General features: G+C 40.4%; 2 protein-coding genes across 2 annotated transcripts; one reads left to right on the forward strand and one right to left on the reverse strand.

The window, feature by feature from the left end:
• Positions 1 to 1,208: 1,208 nt before the first annotated feature.
• On the forward strand, positions 1,209 to 3,160 carry LOC136064685 (uncharacterized). Its single transcript, XM_065766727.1, has 3 exons — positions 1,209 to 1,845; positions 1,984 to 2,374; positions 3,124 to 3,160. Exons 1-3 carry the CDS (start codon positions 1,209 to 1,211, stop codon positions 3,158 to 3,160), a joined length of 1,065 nt encoding a protein of 354 aa, XP_065622799.1.
• A 10,591-nt stretch (positions 3,161 to 13,751) lies between these two features.
• On the reverse strand, positions 13,752 to 17,001 carry LOC112030000 (zinc finger BED domain-containing protein RICESLEEPER 2-like). The gene is made up of 2 exons (XM_024062687.2): positions 14,253 to 17,001; positions 13,752 to 14,132 (listed from the first exon to the last, which is right to left on the reverse strand). The coding sequence occupies exon 1, from the start codon at positions 16,205 to 16,207 to the stop codon at positions 14,378 to 14,380; it is 1,830 nt and encodes a 609-aa protein (XP_023918455.2). The 5' UTR covers positions 16,208 to 17,001; the 3' UTR covers positions 13,752 to 14,132; positions 14,253 to 14,377.
• Positions 17,002 to 18,448: the final 1,447 nt, after the last annotated feature.

The raw sequence follows: 18,448 nt of genomic DNA on the forward strand, positions 1-18,448 counted from the left end.
CTTTGGTCGCATTTATGTGGAGAAAACCTTTGAACAGTGTAACCTCACCTACCGCCACTCACAGAGAGCCAGAGGAAATACTTGACGTGATATATACTCAAGTAGAGTCACAGATAAGGAACAAGTGGACGATAGGGATGATAGGGAAGGAGGTTATATAAAGGAAAGAAGCTCCTGAGAAAGGGGGAAGGAGAACGAAGGAGAAGAAAACAAAAAAAACTTTATTGTAACCCTAAGATCTGTATTCACCACATAATCAATAATATGCCTCTTCGGACACCAATTCTTTACGTGTAAATTCATGTTGGTTTATGCTTGAGGGTTGTGATTAATTGTTGTCGATTCCATAATCAACCTAGCTCTTTCACCCATTCTCTACAAATTCATTGTTTTGGGCTTGGGCCACAAATCCTAACCTTACAATTGGCGCCGTCTGTGGGAAGAGCTTGAGTGTAAGGGGAAGCAATAGCAGTTGGTCATGGCCGAACCAGGGCAACAACCGGTAGAATCTGGGGCATCCCAGCATATAGACCTTTTTCTTAATTTGGAGCAGAGACAAGATCGTGAAGGCAGTGCATACTACACACACTGAGCGAAGTCAACCTCATGGCGGAAGTCATGTGTCTCATGCAGAGAAGAATAACATGCAAATAGAAATTGAAAGGTTAAGAAGGGAGTTGTGCCATGCGAAAAGAAAACGTACTGCCTCGCATTCTGATGAAGACTCGGGTGACGAACAAGACATCACTTATGAACAAAGGTCTCGAACTCCAATCAGTGAATCTTTTTCATATGAAGATGAACACCGTCGCAAGAAGCAACCTCAAAGGCTATCACATGGAGGGGTGGGAAATGATGCCATGAGCAAGACTTTGAATCAAATCTCTAGGTCACCTTTCACGCGCAGGATTGAAGGAGCAAAGCTTCCTCGGCGCTTTAACCAGCCAACTTTCACTATTTACAACGGTAAAACGAACCCTGTGGAACATGTGAGCCATTTTAACCAAAGGATGGCTGTCTACTCCAGAGATGAAAATCTGATGTGTAAGGTATTCCCTTCTAGTCTTGGACCCGTGGCAATGAGGTGGTTCGACAACCTGAAAGTAGACTCCATCAATTCCTACCAAGAGCTCACTCAAGCTTTTGGTTCACGTTTCGTCACATGCTGAAGAGTGGCCAGGCCCTTGTCTTCTATGCTATCCTTGAGCATGCGTGAGGGTGAAACCCTGAAGGTGTATTCAGATAGATATTGGGAGATGTTTAATGATATGGAGGGTAACTTTGATTCAATGGCCCTAGACACGTTTAAGCTGGGTCTCCCTACTGATCATGGTTTAAGGACATCCTTGTCCGGAAAACCTGTCACTAACATGCGTCAACTTATGGACCGTATTGAAAAATATAAAAGAGTTGAAGAAGATCAGCAGCAAGGGAAGGGTAAGGATAAGATTATCCCCAAGGACAGGAAGGACTTCAAGTCGGATCGTTACAACAACAATAAGCCACGGAGAGATTTCGCTGGGCAGTCGGGGTCAACAAATGTTCAAGCAGTCAATACAGTGTTCAAGGAGCCAGTTCATCACGTTCTGGAAAAGATCAAGAATGAATCATTCTTTAGGTGGCTGAGTAAAATGGTAGGGAACCCTGAGAGACGCAATCACAATCTCTATTGTCAATACCACCAGGACCATAGGTATACCACTGAAGACTGCAGAAGTTTATGGGATCATTTGGACCAGGTGGTCCGTGAAGGCAGGTTGAGGCATCTTTTGCACCACTTCAGCGGCCGAGGAGGTCAAGCGAATTTTGGGTCCGGAAAGAGTGACTCTACGAAACCTCTATTAGGTATTATTAACGTCATTTTCGCAGCGCTAGGAAGAGTAGGGTCCTGGCCATCCAAAGTCATGTCAGTGGCTCGGCTACTAGCAGGGGATATTGGTTGAGATCCGAAGAGCTCTAGATCGGCTGTCCCGCCTGTTTTAGGCTTTTCAGACGAAGATAAAGCTGGAACCATTCAACCTCATGACGATGCTTTGGTAGTCACCCTCAGAATCAGGGGATATGATGTGAAGAGGGTGATGGTAGATCAGGGTAGTGCGGTGGAAATTATGTATCCTGACCTCTACAAGGGGCTGAACCTCAAGCTTGATGACTTAACTCCATACTGTTCTCCCCTGGTTAGCTTCGAGGGAAGGATGGTCACTAAGGGACAGATACGGTTGCTCGTACAGACTGGCTCAGAAGTAGTGGAAGTGGACTTCATTGTTGTAGATGTTTATTCCCCTTATACGGCAATTGTAGCCAGACCTTGGTTACACACGCTAGGGGCTGTTTCCTCCACTCTGCATCAAAAAGTTAAATATCTATCTGAAGGGTGCGTTTGTGAAATCCGCGGAGATCAATCCTCGGCTAGACAATGTTTGGTGGCTTCTATACAACACGAGCCTGAAACTAAATCCTTAGTCAGGGCGGAGGGAGAATTATAGCAGTTAAGAGGACGGTTGTCACCCGTTGAAGATCTTAATGAAGGCCCTAAATGCGAGGACTTAGTGCAAGTTCTAATTGGGGGCAATCCGGAAAGATACTTTCAAATCGGGTCTCAAATACCTCAACCAGAAAAAGAAGACCTAATTGATTTCCTTAAAAGAAATATTGACATATTCGCCTGGAGTACCTACGAGGCCCCGGGAGTAGATCCAGAGTTCATTTGCCATCATTTGAGGGTTAACCCACTGAGCATACCTAAGAAGTAGCCTCCTCAACAGCCATCCAAAGAGCATGCGGACGCAGTTAAAGAAGAAGTGATGAAACTCAAACAAGCTGGGGCTATTAAAGAAGTTTTTTATCCCGAATGGTTGGCAAATACTGTGGTGGTAAAGAAGAAGAGCGAAAAGTGGCGAGTTTGTGTAGACTTCACGGACTTAAATAAGGATCCTTTCCCTATGCCAAAAATCGATCAATTAGTAGATGCTACTGTCAGCCATCCTCGAATGAGTTTCTTGGATGCTTTCCAAGGTTACCATCAAATACCGTTAGCCCCAGATGACTAAGAAAAAACCGCTTTTATTACCCCCATTGGTAATTATCATTATAAAGTGATGTCATTCGGTCTGAAAAATGCAGGTTCTACTTATCAACAAATGATGACAAAGATGTTTAAATCACAATTGGGCAAAAGCGTTGAAGTCTATATAGACGATATGGTTGTAAAAAGAAAAATTATTTCTGAGCACGTGAAGGACCTTGATAACGTTTTTGAAACCCTAAGAAGACACAAGTTGCGCTTGAACGCCTCGAAGTGCTCATTTGGTGTGGGGTCAGGCAAATTTTTGGGTTACATGGTAACACACAGGGGAATTGAGGTTAATCCCGATCAGATAAAGGCTATTCAAAATCTGCAGCCTCCTCAAAATCTGAAAGATGTTCAGAAGTTAACAGGGATGACAGCTGCTTTAAACCGATTCATCTTCAGGTCCGCGGATAGGTGTAAACCTTTCTTCTCGCTGATCAACAAGTGGAAGGAATTTGAATGGACTGAAGAATGTGCCTCAGCTTTCCAGCAACTTAAAGACTACTTGGCTCGGCCACCGATTATGTCTAGCCCTGAACCAGATAAGGTCTTGTTTGCCTATATCGCGGTGGTTCCCCATGCTGTAAGTCTAGTGTTAGTAAGAGTGGATCAAGGTATACAAAGGCCGGTTTACTGTGTGAGTAAGTCTCTACATGAGGCCGAGATCAGATACTTGCCACTGAAAAAAGCTATTTTGGCAGTAGTACTTGGAACACGAAAATTACCCCACTACTTCTAAGCACATACTGTCGTTGTGCTCACGCAACTCCCGCTTAAGACCGTACTTTGAAGTGCCGACTATACGAGGAGGATAGCTAAGTGGGGCACTATCTTAGGGGCTTTTGATATCAAGTATATGTCTCGCACTTCAGTCAAAGGGCAGATCCTTGCGGATTTAGTGGCCGAGTTCATGGAACCCAGCTTAAAAGAAATAACGACAGAGAGAGACATGGATGGAAAATCGGTTGGCATGATTTCTCAACAAGATCCTGCCCGTTGGGAAGTATATGTGGACGGCGCTGCGAACCGGAAAGGTTCTGGAGTAGGGCTAGTCTTGATATCTCCAGAGAGAATCATCATTGAAAAGTTATTAAGGCTGGATTTCGGTGCAACCAATAACGGGGCAGAGTATGAAGCCCTATTGATGGGAATGTCTATGGTCCGAAGAATGGGAGGAAAGGCAGTGGAGTTGATCTCGGACTCAAGATTAGTTGTGGGCCAAGTACAAGGGGAGTTTGAAGCGAAGGATACTTGAATCGAGTCAAACGTTTGCAGTCGGAATTCGAATTTTTTAGCTTGCTACATGTTCCTAGAAGCAGTAACGCACATGCAGATTCTTTGGCCACACTAGCCACTTCTTCGGAGCAAAATTTACCAAGAGTTATCCTCGTCGAGGATTTCCATGAGCCCACCGGGACAGGAGGGGATGCAGTCCGAGTACACCAGATCAGAGACAGTCTCTACTAGATGGACCCTATAATCAAATTCTTGAAAGATGACATTTTGCCGGAAGAACGGGGGGAGGCTGACAAAATTCGAAGGAAGGCTACCAAATTTAGGCTGTCCGAAGACCGAAAATTGTACAAACGATCCTATTCAGGACCATACCTGTTATGTATTCATCCAGAGACGGCTGAGTCGCTACTAGAAGAGTTACATGAAGGAATTTATGGGAGTCACACTAAAGGTAGATCTTTGGCTCACCGAGCCATTACTCAAGGGTATTGATGGCCGAACATGCAAAAAAAAGCCCATGATTATGTAAAGAAGTGCGATCAATGTCAACGATTTACGCCGAACATACACCAACCAAGTGGAGTCCTCAACCTACTATCTAGTCCGTGGTAGTTTGCACAGTGGGGTTTGGATATAGTGGGTCCATTACCAAACTCCGCAAGAAACAGAAAGTACCTTCTGGTCGGCACAGACTATTTCACCAAATGGGTAGAAGCTGAACCTCTAGCCAATATCCGAGACGTAGATGTGCAAAGATTTGTATGGAAGAATATCATTACTCATTTTGGAGTTCCTCATACTCTCATCTCGGACAACGGCTTACTATTCGACAGTAATGCGTTTCGGAGTTATTGTAGCGAACTGGGAATCACGAATAGATACTCTACTCCTGCCTACCCTCAGGGGAATGGGCAAACTGAAGCAGTTAACAAAGTCATAGTTAATGGATTGAAGAAGAGATTGGGCGATGCGAAGGGCAGGTGGGTTGAAGAGTTGCCACACGTGCTTTGGGCTTACAGAACTACGCCTCGCAGATCTACTGGAGAAACCCCTTTTTCGATGACTTATGGCGCTGAAGCTGTCATTCCTTTGGAGACGGGGTTCCCAACTCTAAAAACTAGTTCGTTCAGTCCGACCAGCAATGATAAACTTCTAGAAGGAGGCTTGGATTTGATCGAAGAAAGGAGAGAAAATGCAATGGTTCGACTAACACATTACTAGCAGAAACTCAGGCAGGGCTATGATGCCAACGTAAAGCTAAGGCCCCTAGAACCCGGTGATTTGGTACTCAGGAAAGTCGTCTGCACTGCGAAAAATCCAACCTGGGGGAAATTGGGACCAAACTGGGAAGGGCCATATCGTATTACTTCAGGGGCTGACATTGGGGCATATTTCCTGGAGGACTTAGATAGTCATGTAATACCACGTCCCTAGAATGTAAATAACCTTAAAAGGTACTATTATTAATCGAATCATTTCTTTGGTCACTATGATAACTTGTCATTTTTAATTGTTCCCTAAGTGTTTAAACTTAAATCCAATTATGCATGTAGTCCTCGGACCAGATGATTTAGGTTAGTTAACACCTTATCGGTTCTCTAAGTGTTTAAACTTAAATCCAATCATGCCTGTAGTCCTTGGACCAGATGATTTGGGTTAGTTAACACCTTATCGGTTTTCTAAGTGTTTAAACTTAAATTCAATCATGCCTGTAGTCTTCGGACCAGATAATTTGGGTTAGTTAACACTTTATCGGTTCTCTAAGTGTTTAAACTTCAATCCAATCATGCCTGTAGTCCTCGGACCAGATGATTTGGGTTAGTGAACACCCCTTGGTGATTCTCCCAAGTATTTAAACTTAAATCCAATCATGCCTGTAGTCCTTGGACCAGGTGATTTTTAGTTAGTTAATACTTCTGCGTTGCTATTAATACTGAAGGTTAACTTTAGAATGAATCTTGCCTGACATTTTTAACTGTGTTTAACATCAACTCTGACCTATGCTAATATTCTTAGTGTACGTGCGAAAAGATCTATCCAACTTTTATAATACTTGTTATATTCATTACTTGATAGCAACTTTTATGTACTGTCCTTTTCAGAACCAATTTTAGTTATATATATTATCAGCAGGATAGGGTGATTATGTTTATCTACATTACCATAATTGTAAAGTACAGTTATTTGTAGCAAGAATAAGTCATGTGATATACACTGAAAGTAAAAATAAAGTCCGTCTCATTAACCAAAACAGGATAGTCTACAATCCTTTACGCTTTAAAAAAGAAAAAATGGTACAAAAGAAAAACCCTAGGTATCTAAGATTTTGTTTGAGGGATCACACGGTCATTGGCCTTGCTCGTCTGAGTAACCGCAGCTGTTGAAACCTGATCCTTGGGCTCTGAAGAAGTTCTTTCTTTTTCCGAGTTCTCGCCCTTGTCCTTGGATGGTTCAGCTGGTTTGCTTTGAGCACCCAGTTGGCCAGACTCCTTGGAAACCTCAAGCGTGGTCAGAGGAACTTGGCTGACCAAAGGTTGCTCTGAGGCTTCAGGGAGTTATTCTAGGGGAGGAAAGTCAGACTCTAGGAGCTCTCGGATGTCAGGATCATAGTAAATGCTCCCAGGCAGCCTTAACTCCGAATCAGCAGGCACCCCGGCAGCATCTAGTGCTTTGCCCCAGGTTATGTCACAGTAATCTCGGCTAACCGAGGCGAACTGCTCCGTTAACCCTTTTTCGGTTACGTCCACACCCAGTTTGAATGCTGCTTTCTTTTCGGCCTCGGTTGCCTCCTTGGCCAGCTGAGCGTCCCTCTGAGCCTGCTTAGTAGCCTCCCTGGCCTTCTGAAGGTCGGTGTGAAGTTCCTTCACAAGAGCTTTCTCAGAGGCCAGATTGTTCTGAGTTTCATTTAGCAGCTTGCGTTAGGCTTTGGCCTAGCTCTCAGCATTTTGGAGGCCAGCATTGAGGCTATCCCTTTCCTGGATTACCCCTTTAAGCTGCTCGGAGATCTGAAAGACCTCCTCCTTTAAGCTGCCCAAAGTTTTTTCTGCTTCGGACCCAGAGTGGGCCTCTATTTGGGCTTCAACATAGGCTTTTCGGTTCCACTCTTCGGCCACGAAGACTTGCTGGGTAATCTGCACAGTAAAGTAGAAGGGTTAGCATAAAATACAAAAAATTAGCATGCCAACCGAAGAGCTGGATAAGCACGCTTACCATGGCCAGGTCCCTCTTTAAGGATATGAAAAGTTCATATTGGCTGAAATGCCTGTATGACTCCATGTCTCGGGGGAGGAGCAGTGGTTGCTCCAAGGCTTCAGCTATCAGCCCCACTCTTCCCCCATCGTAGTTTCTAATAGAGGTCTCCAAGAAAAAGGAATGCCATCTAGTTCCAATCTGGGAGACCACGTGCGTGGCCCTCGGCGCACGTCAGCCAGGGTAGGATCATCCCGACTCTCTACGGATGATCCTCACCACCTTTTGTTGTTTTGTGGTCTTAGGTGGTATCACCACCTCCTGCTTTTCAGGCTCGAGAGGTCTCTTTTTTTTTAAGTCCGGTATTGGTTTTAAACCCGGATCAAGAACCTGAGGTGGGGGTGGAGGTAGAGGTAAATTCACCACGGGTCGGGAAGTCCCCGTCCCTTTGGACTCAGCTTTCTTGTCCCTCGTCTTCAGCAGAAGTTTTAAGTCGGACATCTCTTCTTCTTCCGAAGAGTCCTCTGGGAGAGTGGTTAGCAGAATTGGTTGGTGGACACTGGATTGCCTGTCAGCCTCCTCCTCGGAATCTGAGGAGGGTATTACCTGCACTCCCTCTGAAGCTTCTCCTTCAAATCTGAACTTGTCTATCTGTTCCTCTAGCGAAGAGGATGAAGAGCCGACCCTCTCTCTTACGACCATTGGCTCGAGGGGGACTTGTTGAACTGGTCAGATTAGCAATGGAACACTCTGTGGGTTGGGGTGTGGAACGGGCTCAAGATCGTATAGCGCTAAAAAGTGTCGCCGAGCGACGTCTATTCGCCAAAGCCGGTGATCACCTTGTGTAATGGCGTTGCTGGCCGGCTGAATATCTGTTTTCTTGAGTGTGTAGCCCAGTATGAGGGGGATGGACCAGAGCTGTCCGTCTTCACTCACAAATATCTCCGAGCGTAGTAGATAATTAAGGGTGGCAGTGTTGGTAAGGCTAAGCCAAGGAGTAGTATGTCTTTTATCTATAAAAAAAAAAAAAAAACAAACAAACAAACAAACAAACCTGGTCAGAAAATTGAAATATGACGGCATAAAAAAAAAAAAACAGGTTATGAAGAATGAAGATCCTAAGACTATTGTTAGAAATCCTAAGTCTAGGAAGTCACACCTAGCTCAGTCGGACAGTGTATACCGTCATGCCATGCGCCCGAGATGATTAGATAGTCGTCTTTCATCCCTTTATTTGATTTGGGAAGGCAGGAGAACAATCTAACGATGTCGGATCGGGATTTAAGGTAGTATCCCACCCCTTTTTGGCTATGACACTCATACATATGTACCAGGTCATGCCCAGTCAGCTCTAATCCTAATTGTAGGTTCAAGGCATCGATAGCTCCTAGTATCCTAAAGGTGTTGGGCGTGCACTGCTCAGGAGAGAGTCTATGGTTGCGAAGGTAGTTCAAGGTGATGGAACCCATTGGAAGGGTCATTCCCCCTTCGATAAAGGCTATCATTGGGATTACGACCTCTCCCTCTCTTCGGGCCGTTAGTATCCGTTCCGGAGGGCAATATCTCAGATTCACCCCCCGCGGTATGCCATAATTTCGCTTAAATTCCTCTATCAACGTCGGACTATCGACGAGATGTTGGAATTTACCCATTTTTAGAGAATGATTGAAGCAGTGACCAGGAAACGGGTTTTGAAGGTTGAAAATACTAGCCGAGAAGAAAATAAGGGACCAAAGGATGCCGAAACTTACACAGACGAGAGTGGAGAACAATCTCTGGACTCAAAATGGACTCTTGGTAGATCCTGGAAGGAAAGAAGACAGAAAATTGAAGAAACTTGAAGGGTTTTGAATGAATGAGTTCGCTGGGTATTCTGAGGATGCGTAAAGTAAAGAAAAATAACCTCCTTTGAGGGTTTATATACGGGGACAGGTGAAAGGGTGTAATTCATCCCGTCCGAATTCCGAAGAAGAACCCTGTCCGTTGGATCAACAATCCATCGTTGGATGCAAAAGACAAAACGCCGCCTGGAGTAATTAATACAACGCTTTGGGAACATGGAACTGACGGCGGCAATAATGAAGCGCTTGTCTCTATGCCCGCGCACGTGTAAACTAAGGTATTTACGAGTTCTCTCTTTTAAACTTTTTTACTTCTCTTTCCTTACGTGGCGGGTCAAAATCTTATTCTTTCTCCTCGGATGCGAGGGAAAAATTAAAATTTTGAGGGGCTATTGTGGGGGGAAAAGGCCCAATCTAACATAGTGAGCCTAGAGCCCTATACGAGGATTACTGTGCGTCTGAAGAGAAGGAGATGGTAAAGGCAAGGCCCATCTGGAAGAAGGATCCCCAGAAAGAAGGATGGTTGTCGTCCAAGGAGACTGCCTTCCGTCTGAAGAGATTTTATTCCTCGGACGCGAATAGTATTGATTGATCAAACGTGTGGAAGGTCCGAATGATTTTTCTAGCAACCCCAATGATCAAGATAAGCTCTAAGTATATCTGAAGAAGATAAGAATGAGGAAATATCTAAAGGAAAAGCTGCTACCACCGCATTTAAGGCACTGCTGCAACTTCTCTGGCCGCATTTATGTGGAGAAGACCTCTGAACAGTGTAACCTCACCTACCGCCACTCACAGAGAGCCAGAGGAAATACTTGACGTGACATATACTCAAGTAGAGTCACAGATGGGGAACAAGTGGACGATGGGGATGATGGGGAAGGAGGTTATATAAAGGAAAGAAGCTCCTGAGAAAGGGGGGAGGAGAACGAGGGAGAAGAAAACAAAAAGGTTTTATTGTAACCCTAAGATCTGTATTCACCACATAATCAATAGCATGCCTCTTCGGACACCAATTCTTTACGTGTAAATTCATGTTGGTTTATGCTTGAGGGTTGTGATTAATTGTTGTCAATTCCATAATCAATCTAGCTCTTTCACCCATTCTCTACAAATTCATTGTTTTGGACTTGAGCCACAAATCCTAACCCTACACCAGTAAATGTCAAAGTGGAACGCATCTCCACCAAGAAGCTTGACAACATGCTTTCATCTCAAAAGCCTTCAAATGACAAGACCGGTTTAGGCTATATCGGTGAAGGAAGCTTAAGTAGTGAACCCAAGAAGGACGTGAAGTTCGTGTTGGCCAAGAATGTAGAGAAACCTAAAGTGGAGAAGCCTAAGGTTGAGATCTCTACTGTTGTAAAGAGAACCATTGCTCCAAAACCAAAGGAAAAAGGGAAGTCATTGCCCAAGAGTCAAATGGGACCTCTAGTGAAGCATTTTAGTCATCATTGTGACGTGCGAGGGCACAAAAGACCAAATTTCTTTAAGCTTCAAGCTCTTAAGATGGCTGACTCTCTATGTGGTTAAGATAACTCAAGAAGAATGCCAAAGGGAAATCAAGCTACAGGAGAAAATGAGGGACAACTCATTAGAGATGTTATGGAAATGTTGAAAAACATTTTATCATGCCTAGCTAGCATCACCCTAAGATTTGAAAGTTATGCCGATTGTACCCCTCCCAAAACAGTCGTACAATGTACATAAAGAAGGGTACTCATGCATGATCACTTATTATGTCTATGCATTAATGCTTTCAATGTATTAGGGTAATAGTTTCATGCATTATAACATATGCAATCTTCTTGTGTCTTTACTTCCAATCATAGCATATTTCTTTTATAGGTCTTCATTTTGTTTAACCTGTTTTGTTGATCTTGCTTTGTTTTTTAGCGTGTTGAAATTTTCAAAAGCCTATAAAAGTAAAAAATCTCAAAAAGTTTGATCGCTTGTGTTGTGTATATTACATGTTGAGTTTGGCCTAGTACCTCCGTACTAATGGCGTAATGCATTTACGAGCTTAACTTGTTATGTATGTTCATCTTTTAAGTGTAAGCGACTTCTAGAAATCTATGTTTGATTGTTGTAAATAGATCTTCAAACTTGTCATAAATGATTAGTAAATAGTCTTGTTTGATCTTGATATATGCGTAGACTTGTGCCTATATATCTCCTCACATTTATTTTTATGTCAAATAGCTCTACAAACATTAGTATCTAAAAGAGAAAGAGCTAAAAAAGCTTTGCTTTGAAAACTAGTTTGACTAGGAAAATGTGGAGCAAAAATTTATTCAAATGTATGGTGCCAAAGCCAAATGCTTATTCATCAAAGAAATATAAAAAAATTTATGGCATCACTTCTCAAAATTGAATTGTATTGATTAAAAGTGTGAAAAATGGAAACCAAATGAAAAGTTTTCAATCAAATGTAAACACTTTGGTGAGAGGTCATATATGTTCATTTCTACTAGTGAGATAGGCCACTTGACTTCGTACTAGTTGTATATGATTTGATTGAATTGATCATTGAAGTTTCATACTAGACTATGGACTAGTTCATACTTTATTCACACACACAACACACGAGTCTAATGTTCAATGAATGCCTATTTCATTTGTGTAATTGTATGTGTTCAAATGTGATTTGTATATACTCAATTGTTTGATGATCAAATCCAAAAAGATTTTTGAATATTTTATTTGTTTTTGAAAGTGTTTTTGTGTGTCACTTTTGTGTTTTAAGAGTTTTTCCAAAAAGCCAAATCTGTTTTGTTGGAAAACTCTATCAAAGGCGTTTTAGTGAGTAAGTCGTGAGTAAGACATCTCGCAACCTATCCACCTATCCACAAAAATGAGGAAGCTAATTTTCATTTCTTCCAATTTAATTTTCTTAATTTTAATATCAAACGATCCATTTATAATACTTTGTGCAAAATTCAAAATGAGCACATCACTCACTTAAATAAAACCACTTCATCATTATTACTATTGAATGTTTCATCTTGTAAACACATGTTACATCCTAATTTTGTACTACCTCCGTCTCATTTTTTTTGTCCTCTATTCCATTTTAAGATGTCCCAAAATATTGTCCTGTTTCTAAAAAAAAAAAAGTCATTAATTTACTAATGTTCCTATTATACCCCTATTAATTTACTAATTCAAATTTTTGATAAATTTTTTTAAGGGTAGTTTTGGAAACTTATACATTTTTAAAAGATAGACAAGATAATAAATGATGTTCCCTTAAGAAATTTGACTTTTCAAACAGGACAAAAAAAAAAGGGGACGGAGGGAGTATTACTTAAGATGTCTATGCATAAGGTAATATGGATAACTAAAGTGATCCTTAAATAAATAAATAAATAAATATGAGAAACATAATTGTATCCCACATAGACAAAAATTATATTACCTATATTCTATTGTTCGATTTTTTTTCTATAAAAAAATTGGCTCTTCGGATCAAAATTTAGTTTGTATAGCATGTAAATAGAAACTACCCAAAAGCTTTTTATATTTTTCTGGTATTTGATTCCTTAAATTATCTTGATTAACGAAATATCTTCTCTAAAATAAATAAAAAATAAAAACCGATAGTGGTTTCTTTTTAAAGCACTCACAGCAGTGGTGCTAAAAGGCTATATTAATATTTTTAGCTCCTCAAACCCCTAAAAAGTATGCTCCAGTAGTGGAGCTAAACTTATATTTTTTAGCTCCATTGCTACAGTGCACATCTATAGATAGATGTGCACTGTAGCTAGGGCTGTCCACGGGTCGAGTCGGCCTGGGTTTGGGCCCAACCTACACTCGACCCGATTGGGTCGAGTCACTGAAAAACTGACCCGCAATCAACCGAAATATGGGTTAGACCCGTCGGGTTGGATCATCGGTTCGAACGGGTCGAATTCCACAGTTTGGTGGGTTGGACCTCTTATTGGGCCTTTCCATAAATTTTATTGAATTTAATTTTTTTTGGGCCTTTTAGGACGAAATTATTGGGCTTTTCAAGGAATTTAATTTTTTTGGGCCTTTTTGGCCGAAATTATTGGGCTTTTCAAGGAATTAATAGTTTTTGAATCAGATTGGGCCTCTTTTTTACTAAATTTCTTTTAAAATGGACCTTCATCTCTACTTGAATTTGTCCAAAACTCCAAATTCATACTTCCCAGATATTGGGTATGAATTCAAAGTAAAACCTGGGAACCTGTTAGTCAAACAAATAAAAACACAATTCCATTTTGTTACCACCTGTCAATTTTCCACACATTATAACAAATATTTTCCAAGTTGCCTAAGCCTTAAGGCTTGGGCAGTACCATTTTGTTTCCACATTCATCAATCTGTCAAGGTGAACACATACCTACCAACCATTCCACACATCAAATAAATTTCCAAAACCACACAGCAGCAAGCACTACTAAAAATACTACATCTTAATAATTCGATATATAAAGCCATGAGGCAGCAAAGAAGGCAGTTACTGCATAAGGCAGTAAACTACCAAAGCAGTAGGCAATATTCCCAACAGTATATATAATTAGTTACAATTATGAAATACTATAAGTATTTCCAAAAAATAGCTTTCCTAAGGCAGTAAAGAACTACTCTATTATCTATAGTTAACGAGTCCATAATTTATAGAAAGGAAAGCCTACACAGATGCTAAGTTTTCCTTCCTCTAAGCAAGACAAGAGTTCATGTATAATTAGAAAAGCTACACATCTGTCCAAAAAGCTTCAAAATATATCCAAAAAAACTGCCTCCTATACAAAAGGCAACCTTCCATCCTCCTACAATACAAGGGGAAAAAATATTTATCAATAATATATAAATGACAAAGAACAAGCGCTATAGAATAACCAAAAGGGAAGTAACCAATATGAACAAAAATTATAAGGGCAGGAACATACCCAATCAGTAATCATTCATCAATATTAACTGTGGTACGAGTACCACCTTTGTTTGAGCAAGAACTACAACTTGCTACTGTTGTTGCTTGATTTAAAACAAGAAAAGAAAAAATTGAGACAATAGATTAAATTTTGCTTAAGTATATGACACATTTAATAACACTTAGTAGACAAGAAGATTGGAAGTTAAACATATTACCTAATTCATGAAATTCATCCTCCAAGGCCTCCATCTCGTCCTTTGACTTGCAAAAAGAAATTGGGACATGGGCTTGTAGCCAGTTTTGAGCACAAACAAGATTTTGAACCATGAGAGGGGAGAGTGAACTTCGAAATGGATCAAGTATGTGCCCTCCGGTACGAAAAGCCGATTCAGAAGCAACCGTAGAAACAGGTACAGCCAGCACATCCCTAGCCATTTTGGACAGCACTGGGTACCTATCTGAATTGGCTTTCCACCACCCCAAAATCTTGAATTTCACATCCCTTCTACTCTCACAATTTTCAGCCAAATATTTTTCAATCTCATTGCTATACCCTATAGACTTCTTAGCCTCTAAAAACCGCTCATATCGTGAATTAACCATCGCATATGGATCACTACAACCAATTGTATCACCTTCCATGTGTGTCCTCTTATTCTCACTTGGTAGTACCACATTTGGTGAATCAACCCTAGAGTAATCATCATACAACCTACCCATGAACTCCCCCACCAAATCAACCATCTCATCAGCCACTTCATTCCCATAAATTTCAGAAAAAGAAAACTTCAAAAACCTCATTTTCTTCCTTGGATCAAGAACCACAACCACATACAAAAGCTTATTAATTTTATCCCCTTTCCCCCAGTACTTTTCAAATTTAGCTTCCATTTTAGTTGTCATGTTTTTCAGAAGATGATTTTGAGACTTAATTAAATGAGCAATATTCTCTTGAATCACAAACATGTCATCAAAGAAGGTATTTGAAGTCACATACAAAGAACCAGAGAAATTTTTTGTTACATTGTAAAAAAGTTTCAAGAAACCCACAAATGTTCTACAATTTTGAAAATCAACCCCACAAGGAGATCCCAAACCACCACTTTTTTCCTTGTTCAAAAAGTATGAAGAATAGCTATCATCCTTAAAGTCCATTCTTAGAAACACTTTCTCAAAATTTTCAGCAATATCTAACATGAGATAGGTAGAATTCCACCTAGTAGGTACATCAAGACTTAGTAAACACTTGGATTCAATACCTAATTTCTCCATAATACTCCTAAAAGTTTGATTTCTATTTGGTGAGGACTTCACATACCTCATTGCTTCACGCACCCTAGCAATGGACACATCAATTTCTTTCAAATCATCTCCCACAATCAAATTTAGGATATGTGCACAACACCTCATATGCAAGAACTCATGTTCTAAAACAGTCCTCTTCCAATCTTTAGTCATTGTTTGTAAAAATTTAATGGTAGTACCATTAGAGGAAGCATTATCCACTGTCAAGGTGAATATGCCATCAACACCCCACTCATGCAAACACATCTCAGTCTTTCTACCTATAATCTCCCCCCTATGGTCTTCCACTTGACAAAAATTCAAAATTCTCTTATGCAAGTTCCAATCATCATCAATAAAATGACCTGTGAGGGACATGTAATTCAGATTTTGAATACTAGTCCATGTGTCCATAGTAAGACACACCCTACGACCTTTCAAGGCTCCCCTTAATTTCTCTCTCTCAACACCATAAATGCCAATCACATCCCTAGCCACAGTTTGATGAGATAGGATATCCCTAATTTGCAACTTAGTTTGTAAAGTTGTTGAATATCTTTGAAACCCATACCCTTCAACAAAGCTAAAAGGCAACTCGTCTATTATAATCATTTCAGCGAGTGCCTTCCTATAAGCCTCAACAGTAAAGGCTGTTGGTACAAGTTGAAACCCTTCCTCCCCATTCATTTTGGGTTCAAATGCTAAAGTTTGTTGCCCTTTAAGTGAAGCTCTATTAGGGTTTTAACACAGTTTGGTGTATGATTCAACAAATTAGTGGTATCATGACCCTTACTATTAGCTTGGTAAGTTTTTTTGGCAATAATGGCAAACAACCTTAAATTGACCCTTACTCATTTTTATTTTTTCAAAATGATCCCAAGCAGTAGGCTTTTTCCTATTATTACCACAATCAGCAACTATCTCACTCACCTTGGTTTTATCATTAGGTTTAGGTGGAAGTGTCTCAACATTAGTTGGAGTGGCAACAGGTTCAGCTTGGGTAGTAGGTGTTGTTTGGGAAGAGGGGGCATCACTAGAGGGTTTCATAACCTAAAGACATCAAATTTAAGTATTAGCAAACAACCATAAAAACTAATCCTAAGAAAGATCGTTGTAGTTGACCTCTTAAAGGGCAAAGTCACAAACACTGGAGCTTTGTAGAATAAGAAATATCATTATGCATAACTTCACAAGTACTGATTTCATTTAACACTCAGTGTTCTGTATCAAGGTAAATTACATGGCACTTCATGATTTAAGGTAAATTACATGGCACTTCATGACTTCATTTAAATTACAAGTATGTATGTTTAAGAGTCAAGACAAAACTAAGAATTGATATAACTATAAGCATTTGAAAGAAATTGTCCTTGTTCAAAACATGGAGGCCCAAAACATTTTTCCGAACCTTTTTTTTTATAAAACCAGATCATAGAAACAACTTCAGTTGAAGTAATCTCTCATTGTCTTTAGTTTGTTCTCTTTTTTTTTTTTTTTCCTTTTTTTTTTTTTTTTTTTTTTTTTTTAAGATTGCTTAGTTACACATAGCCAATGGTTTTTTTAACAAACTTCCTCAACATCACAGTGTTCTTACAAGGAAAGGAGGTGCTTGAGCTCAAACTCACTGCCTATTTGTTGTAATGTCTCACTTTTCACAAATGTTGATGCAGATGTACAATAAAAGTAACGGTGCACTAATCATAATCCGTCACCTCAAATATTTTTTTACTTCAAAAAGTTACAAACTTTGTTTGGTGTCTGTATTATTCGTTAAATCCTCACCACTCTTTATACAATAAGGCAATCAAATAATCTTAAAAGCATCAAAAAACAATTAGAAGAATCTAAATAACTAATAAAAAAGTGAAAGAACAGATTTTTAAGGTTGTGCGACACGAACTAGTTGGTGAGGAAAGCGAAACCGCGGTCGTCGAGCTTGAAGGCAGAGAGGCGGCGAATGGTGCCCTTCGTGCGACGGACCAACGATAACACTCTGATCCTCTGCTCAGCGGGGATACGTGTGATTTGTGAAGATGAGAACCAGCAGCAGCAAGGTTTGGTGTTTGGTCCGTTGGAGACTTGGATCTTGGAGTGAAGTCAAGTGTTTCAAAATATAAGAGAGATTTTGAATCAACCCTTGAGACTAGAGAGCAGAGAAAAGTAAAATAGAGAGAAGAATCAAATTGATTTATAAGAGAGAGAGATGAGGGTTGAGGGCCTCTTGAGGCTAAGGGAGGGTAACCAACCATGGCTTGGGGAAGTGGAAAATTGATTATGATTTGAGGGTTAGCCATTCTGAACCTCTAAAGAGAGATTTTGTGTGATTTTCTTTGATTTGTGTGTGTGTGTGTGTGTGTGTGTGTGTGTGTGTGTGTGTGTGTGTGTGTGTGTAAGTGTGTAGGAACTATTTTGTTGATCATCAAAAGGATCAAGACCGTTAATCACGCTCAAATCACACGACCATGGTTCATCCCACAGTGTAAATAGTGTTTAGTCCGATCGCTCTTAGGCTTTGCGTGTAAAAGTCTTAGGCTTCTCTTAGCAACAGACTGTTGATTTGAGACTTTGCTTGTAAAACTAAAAAAGCTTACTGCTTTAAGTCCAATCAGCCTTCTCTCTTTAGTCTTCACGGGTTCCTGAATGCTGAATCCTTGAATTATCCTTTTTTTTTTCTTTTTTTTTTTAAATTTTATAAATATAATATCAGTTGGGTCGGGTACTATGGGTTTTTTCTTCCTTAAACTGATACCTGACCCGAATAATCGGTTTTGAAAGAAACAGACTCGAATCCGACTCACTATAGGCTTCGGGAGTCGGGTCGGTCAGACTCGGTCGGTTTGGGCGGGTCAAAGAACCGTTGGATAGCCCTAACTATAGTTGAAAGCTAAACAAAATAATAATAATAATAATAATAATAATATTTTACTC

Source organism: Quercus suber, unplaced genomic scaffold, assembly GCF_002906115.3.
Source record: "Quercus suber isolate HL8 unplaced genomic scaffold, Cork oak 2.0 scaffold_736, whole genome shotgun sequence".
In the NCBI taxonomy this organism is placed as follows: Eukaryota; Viridiplantae; Streptophyta; class Magnoliopsida; order Fagales; family Fagaceae; genus Quercus; species Quercus suber.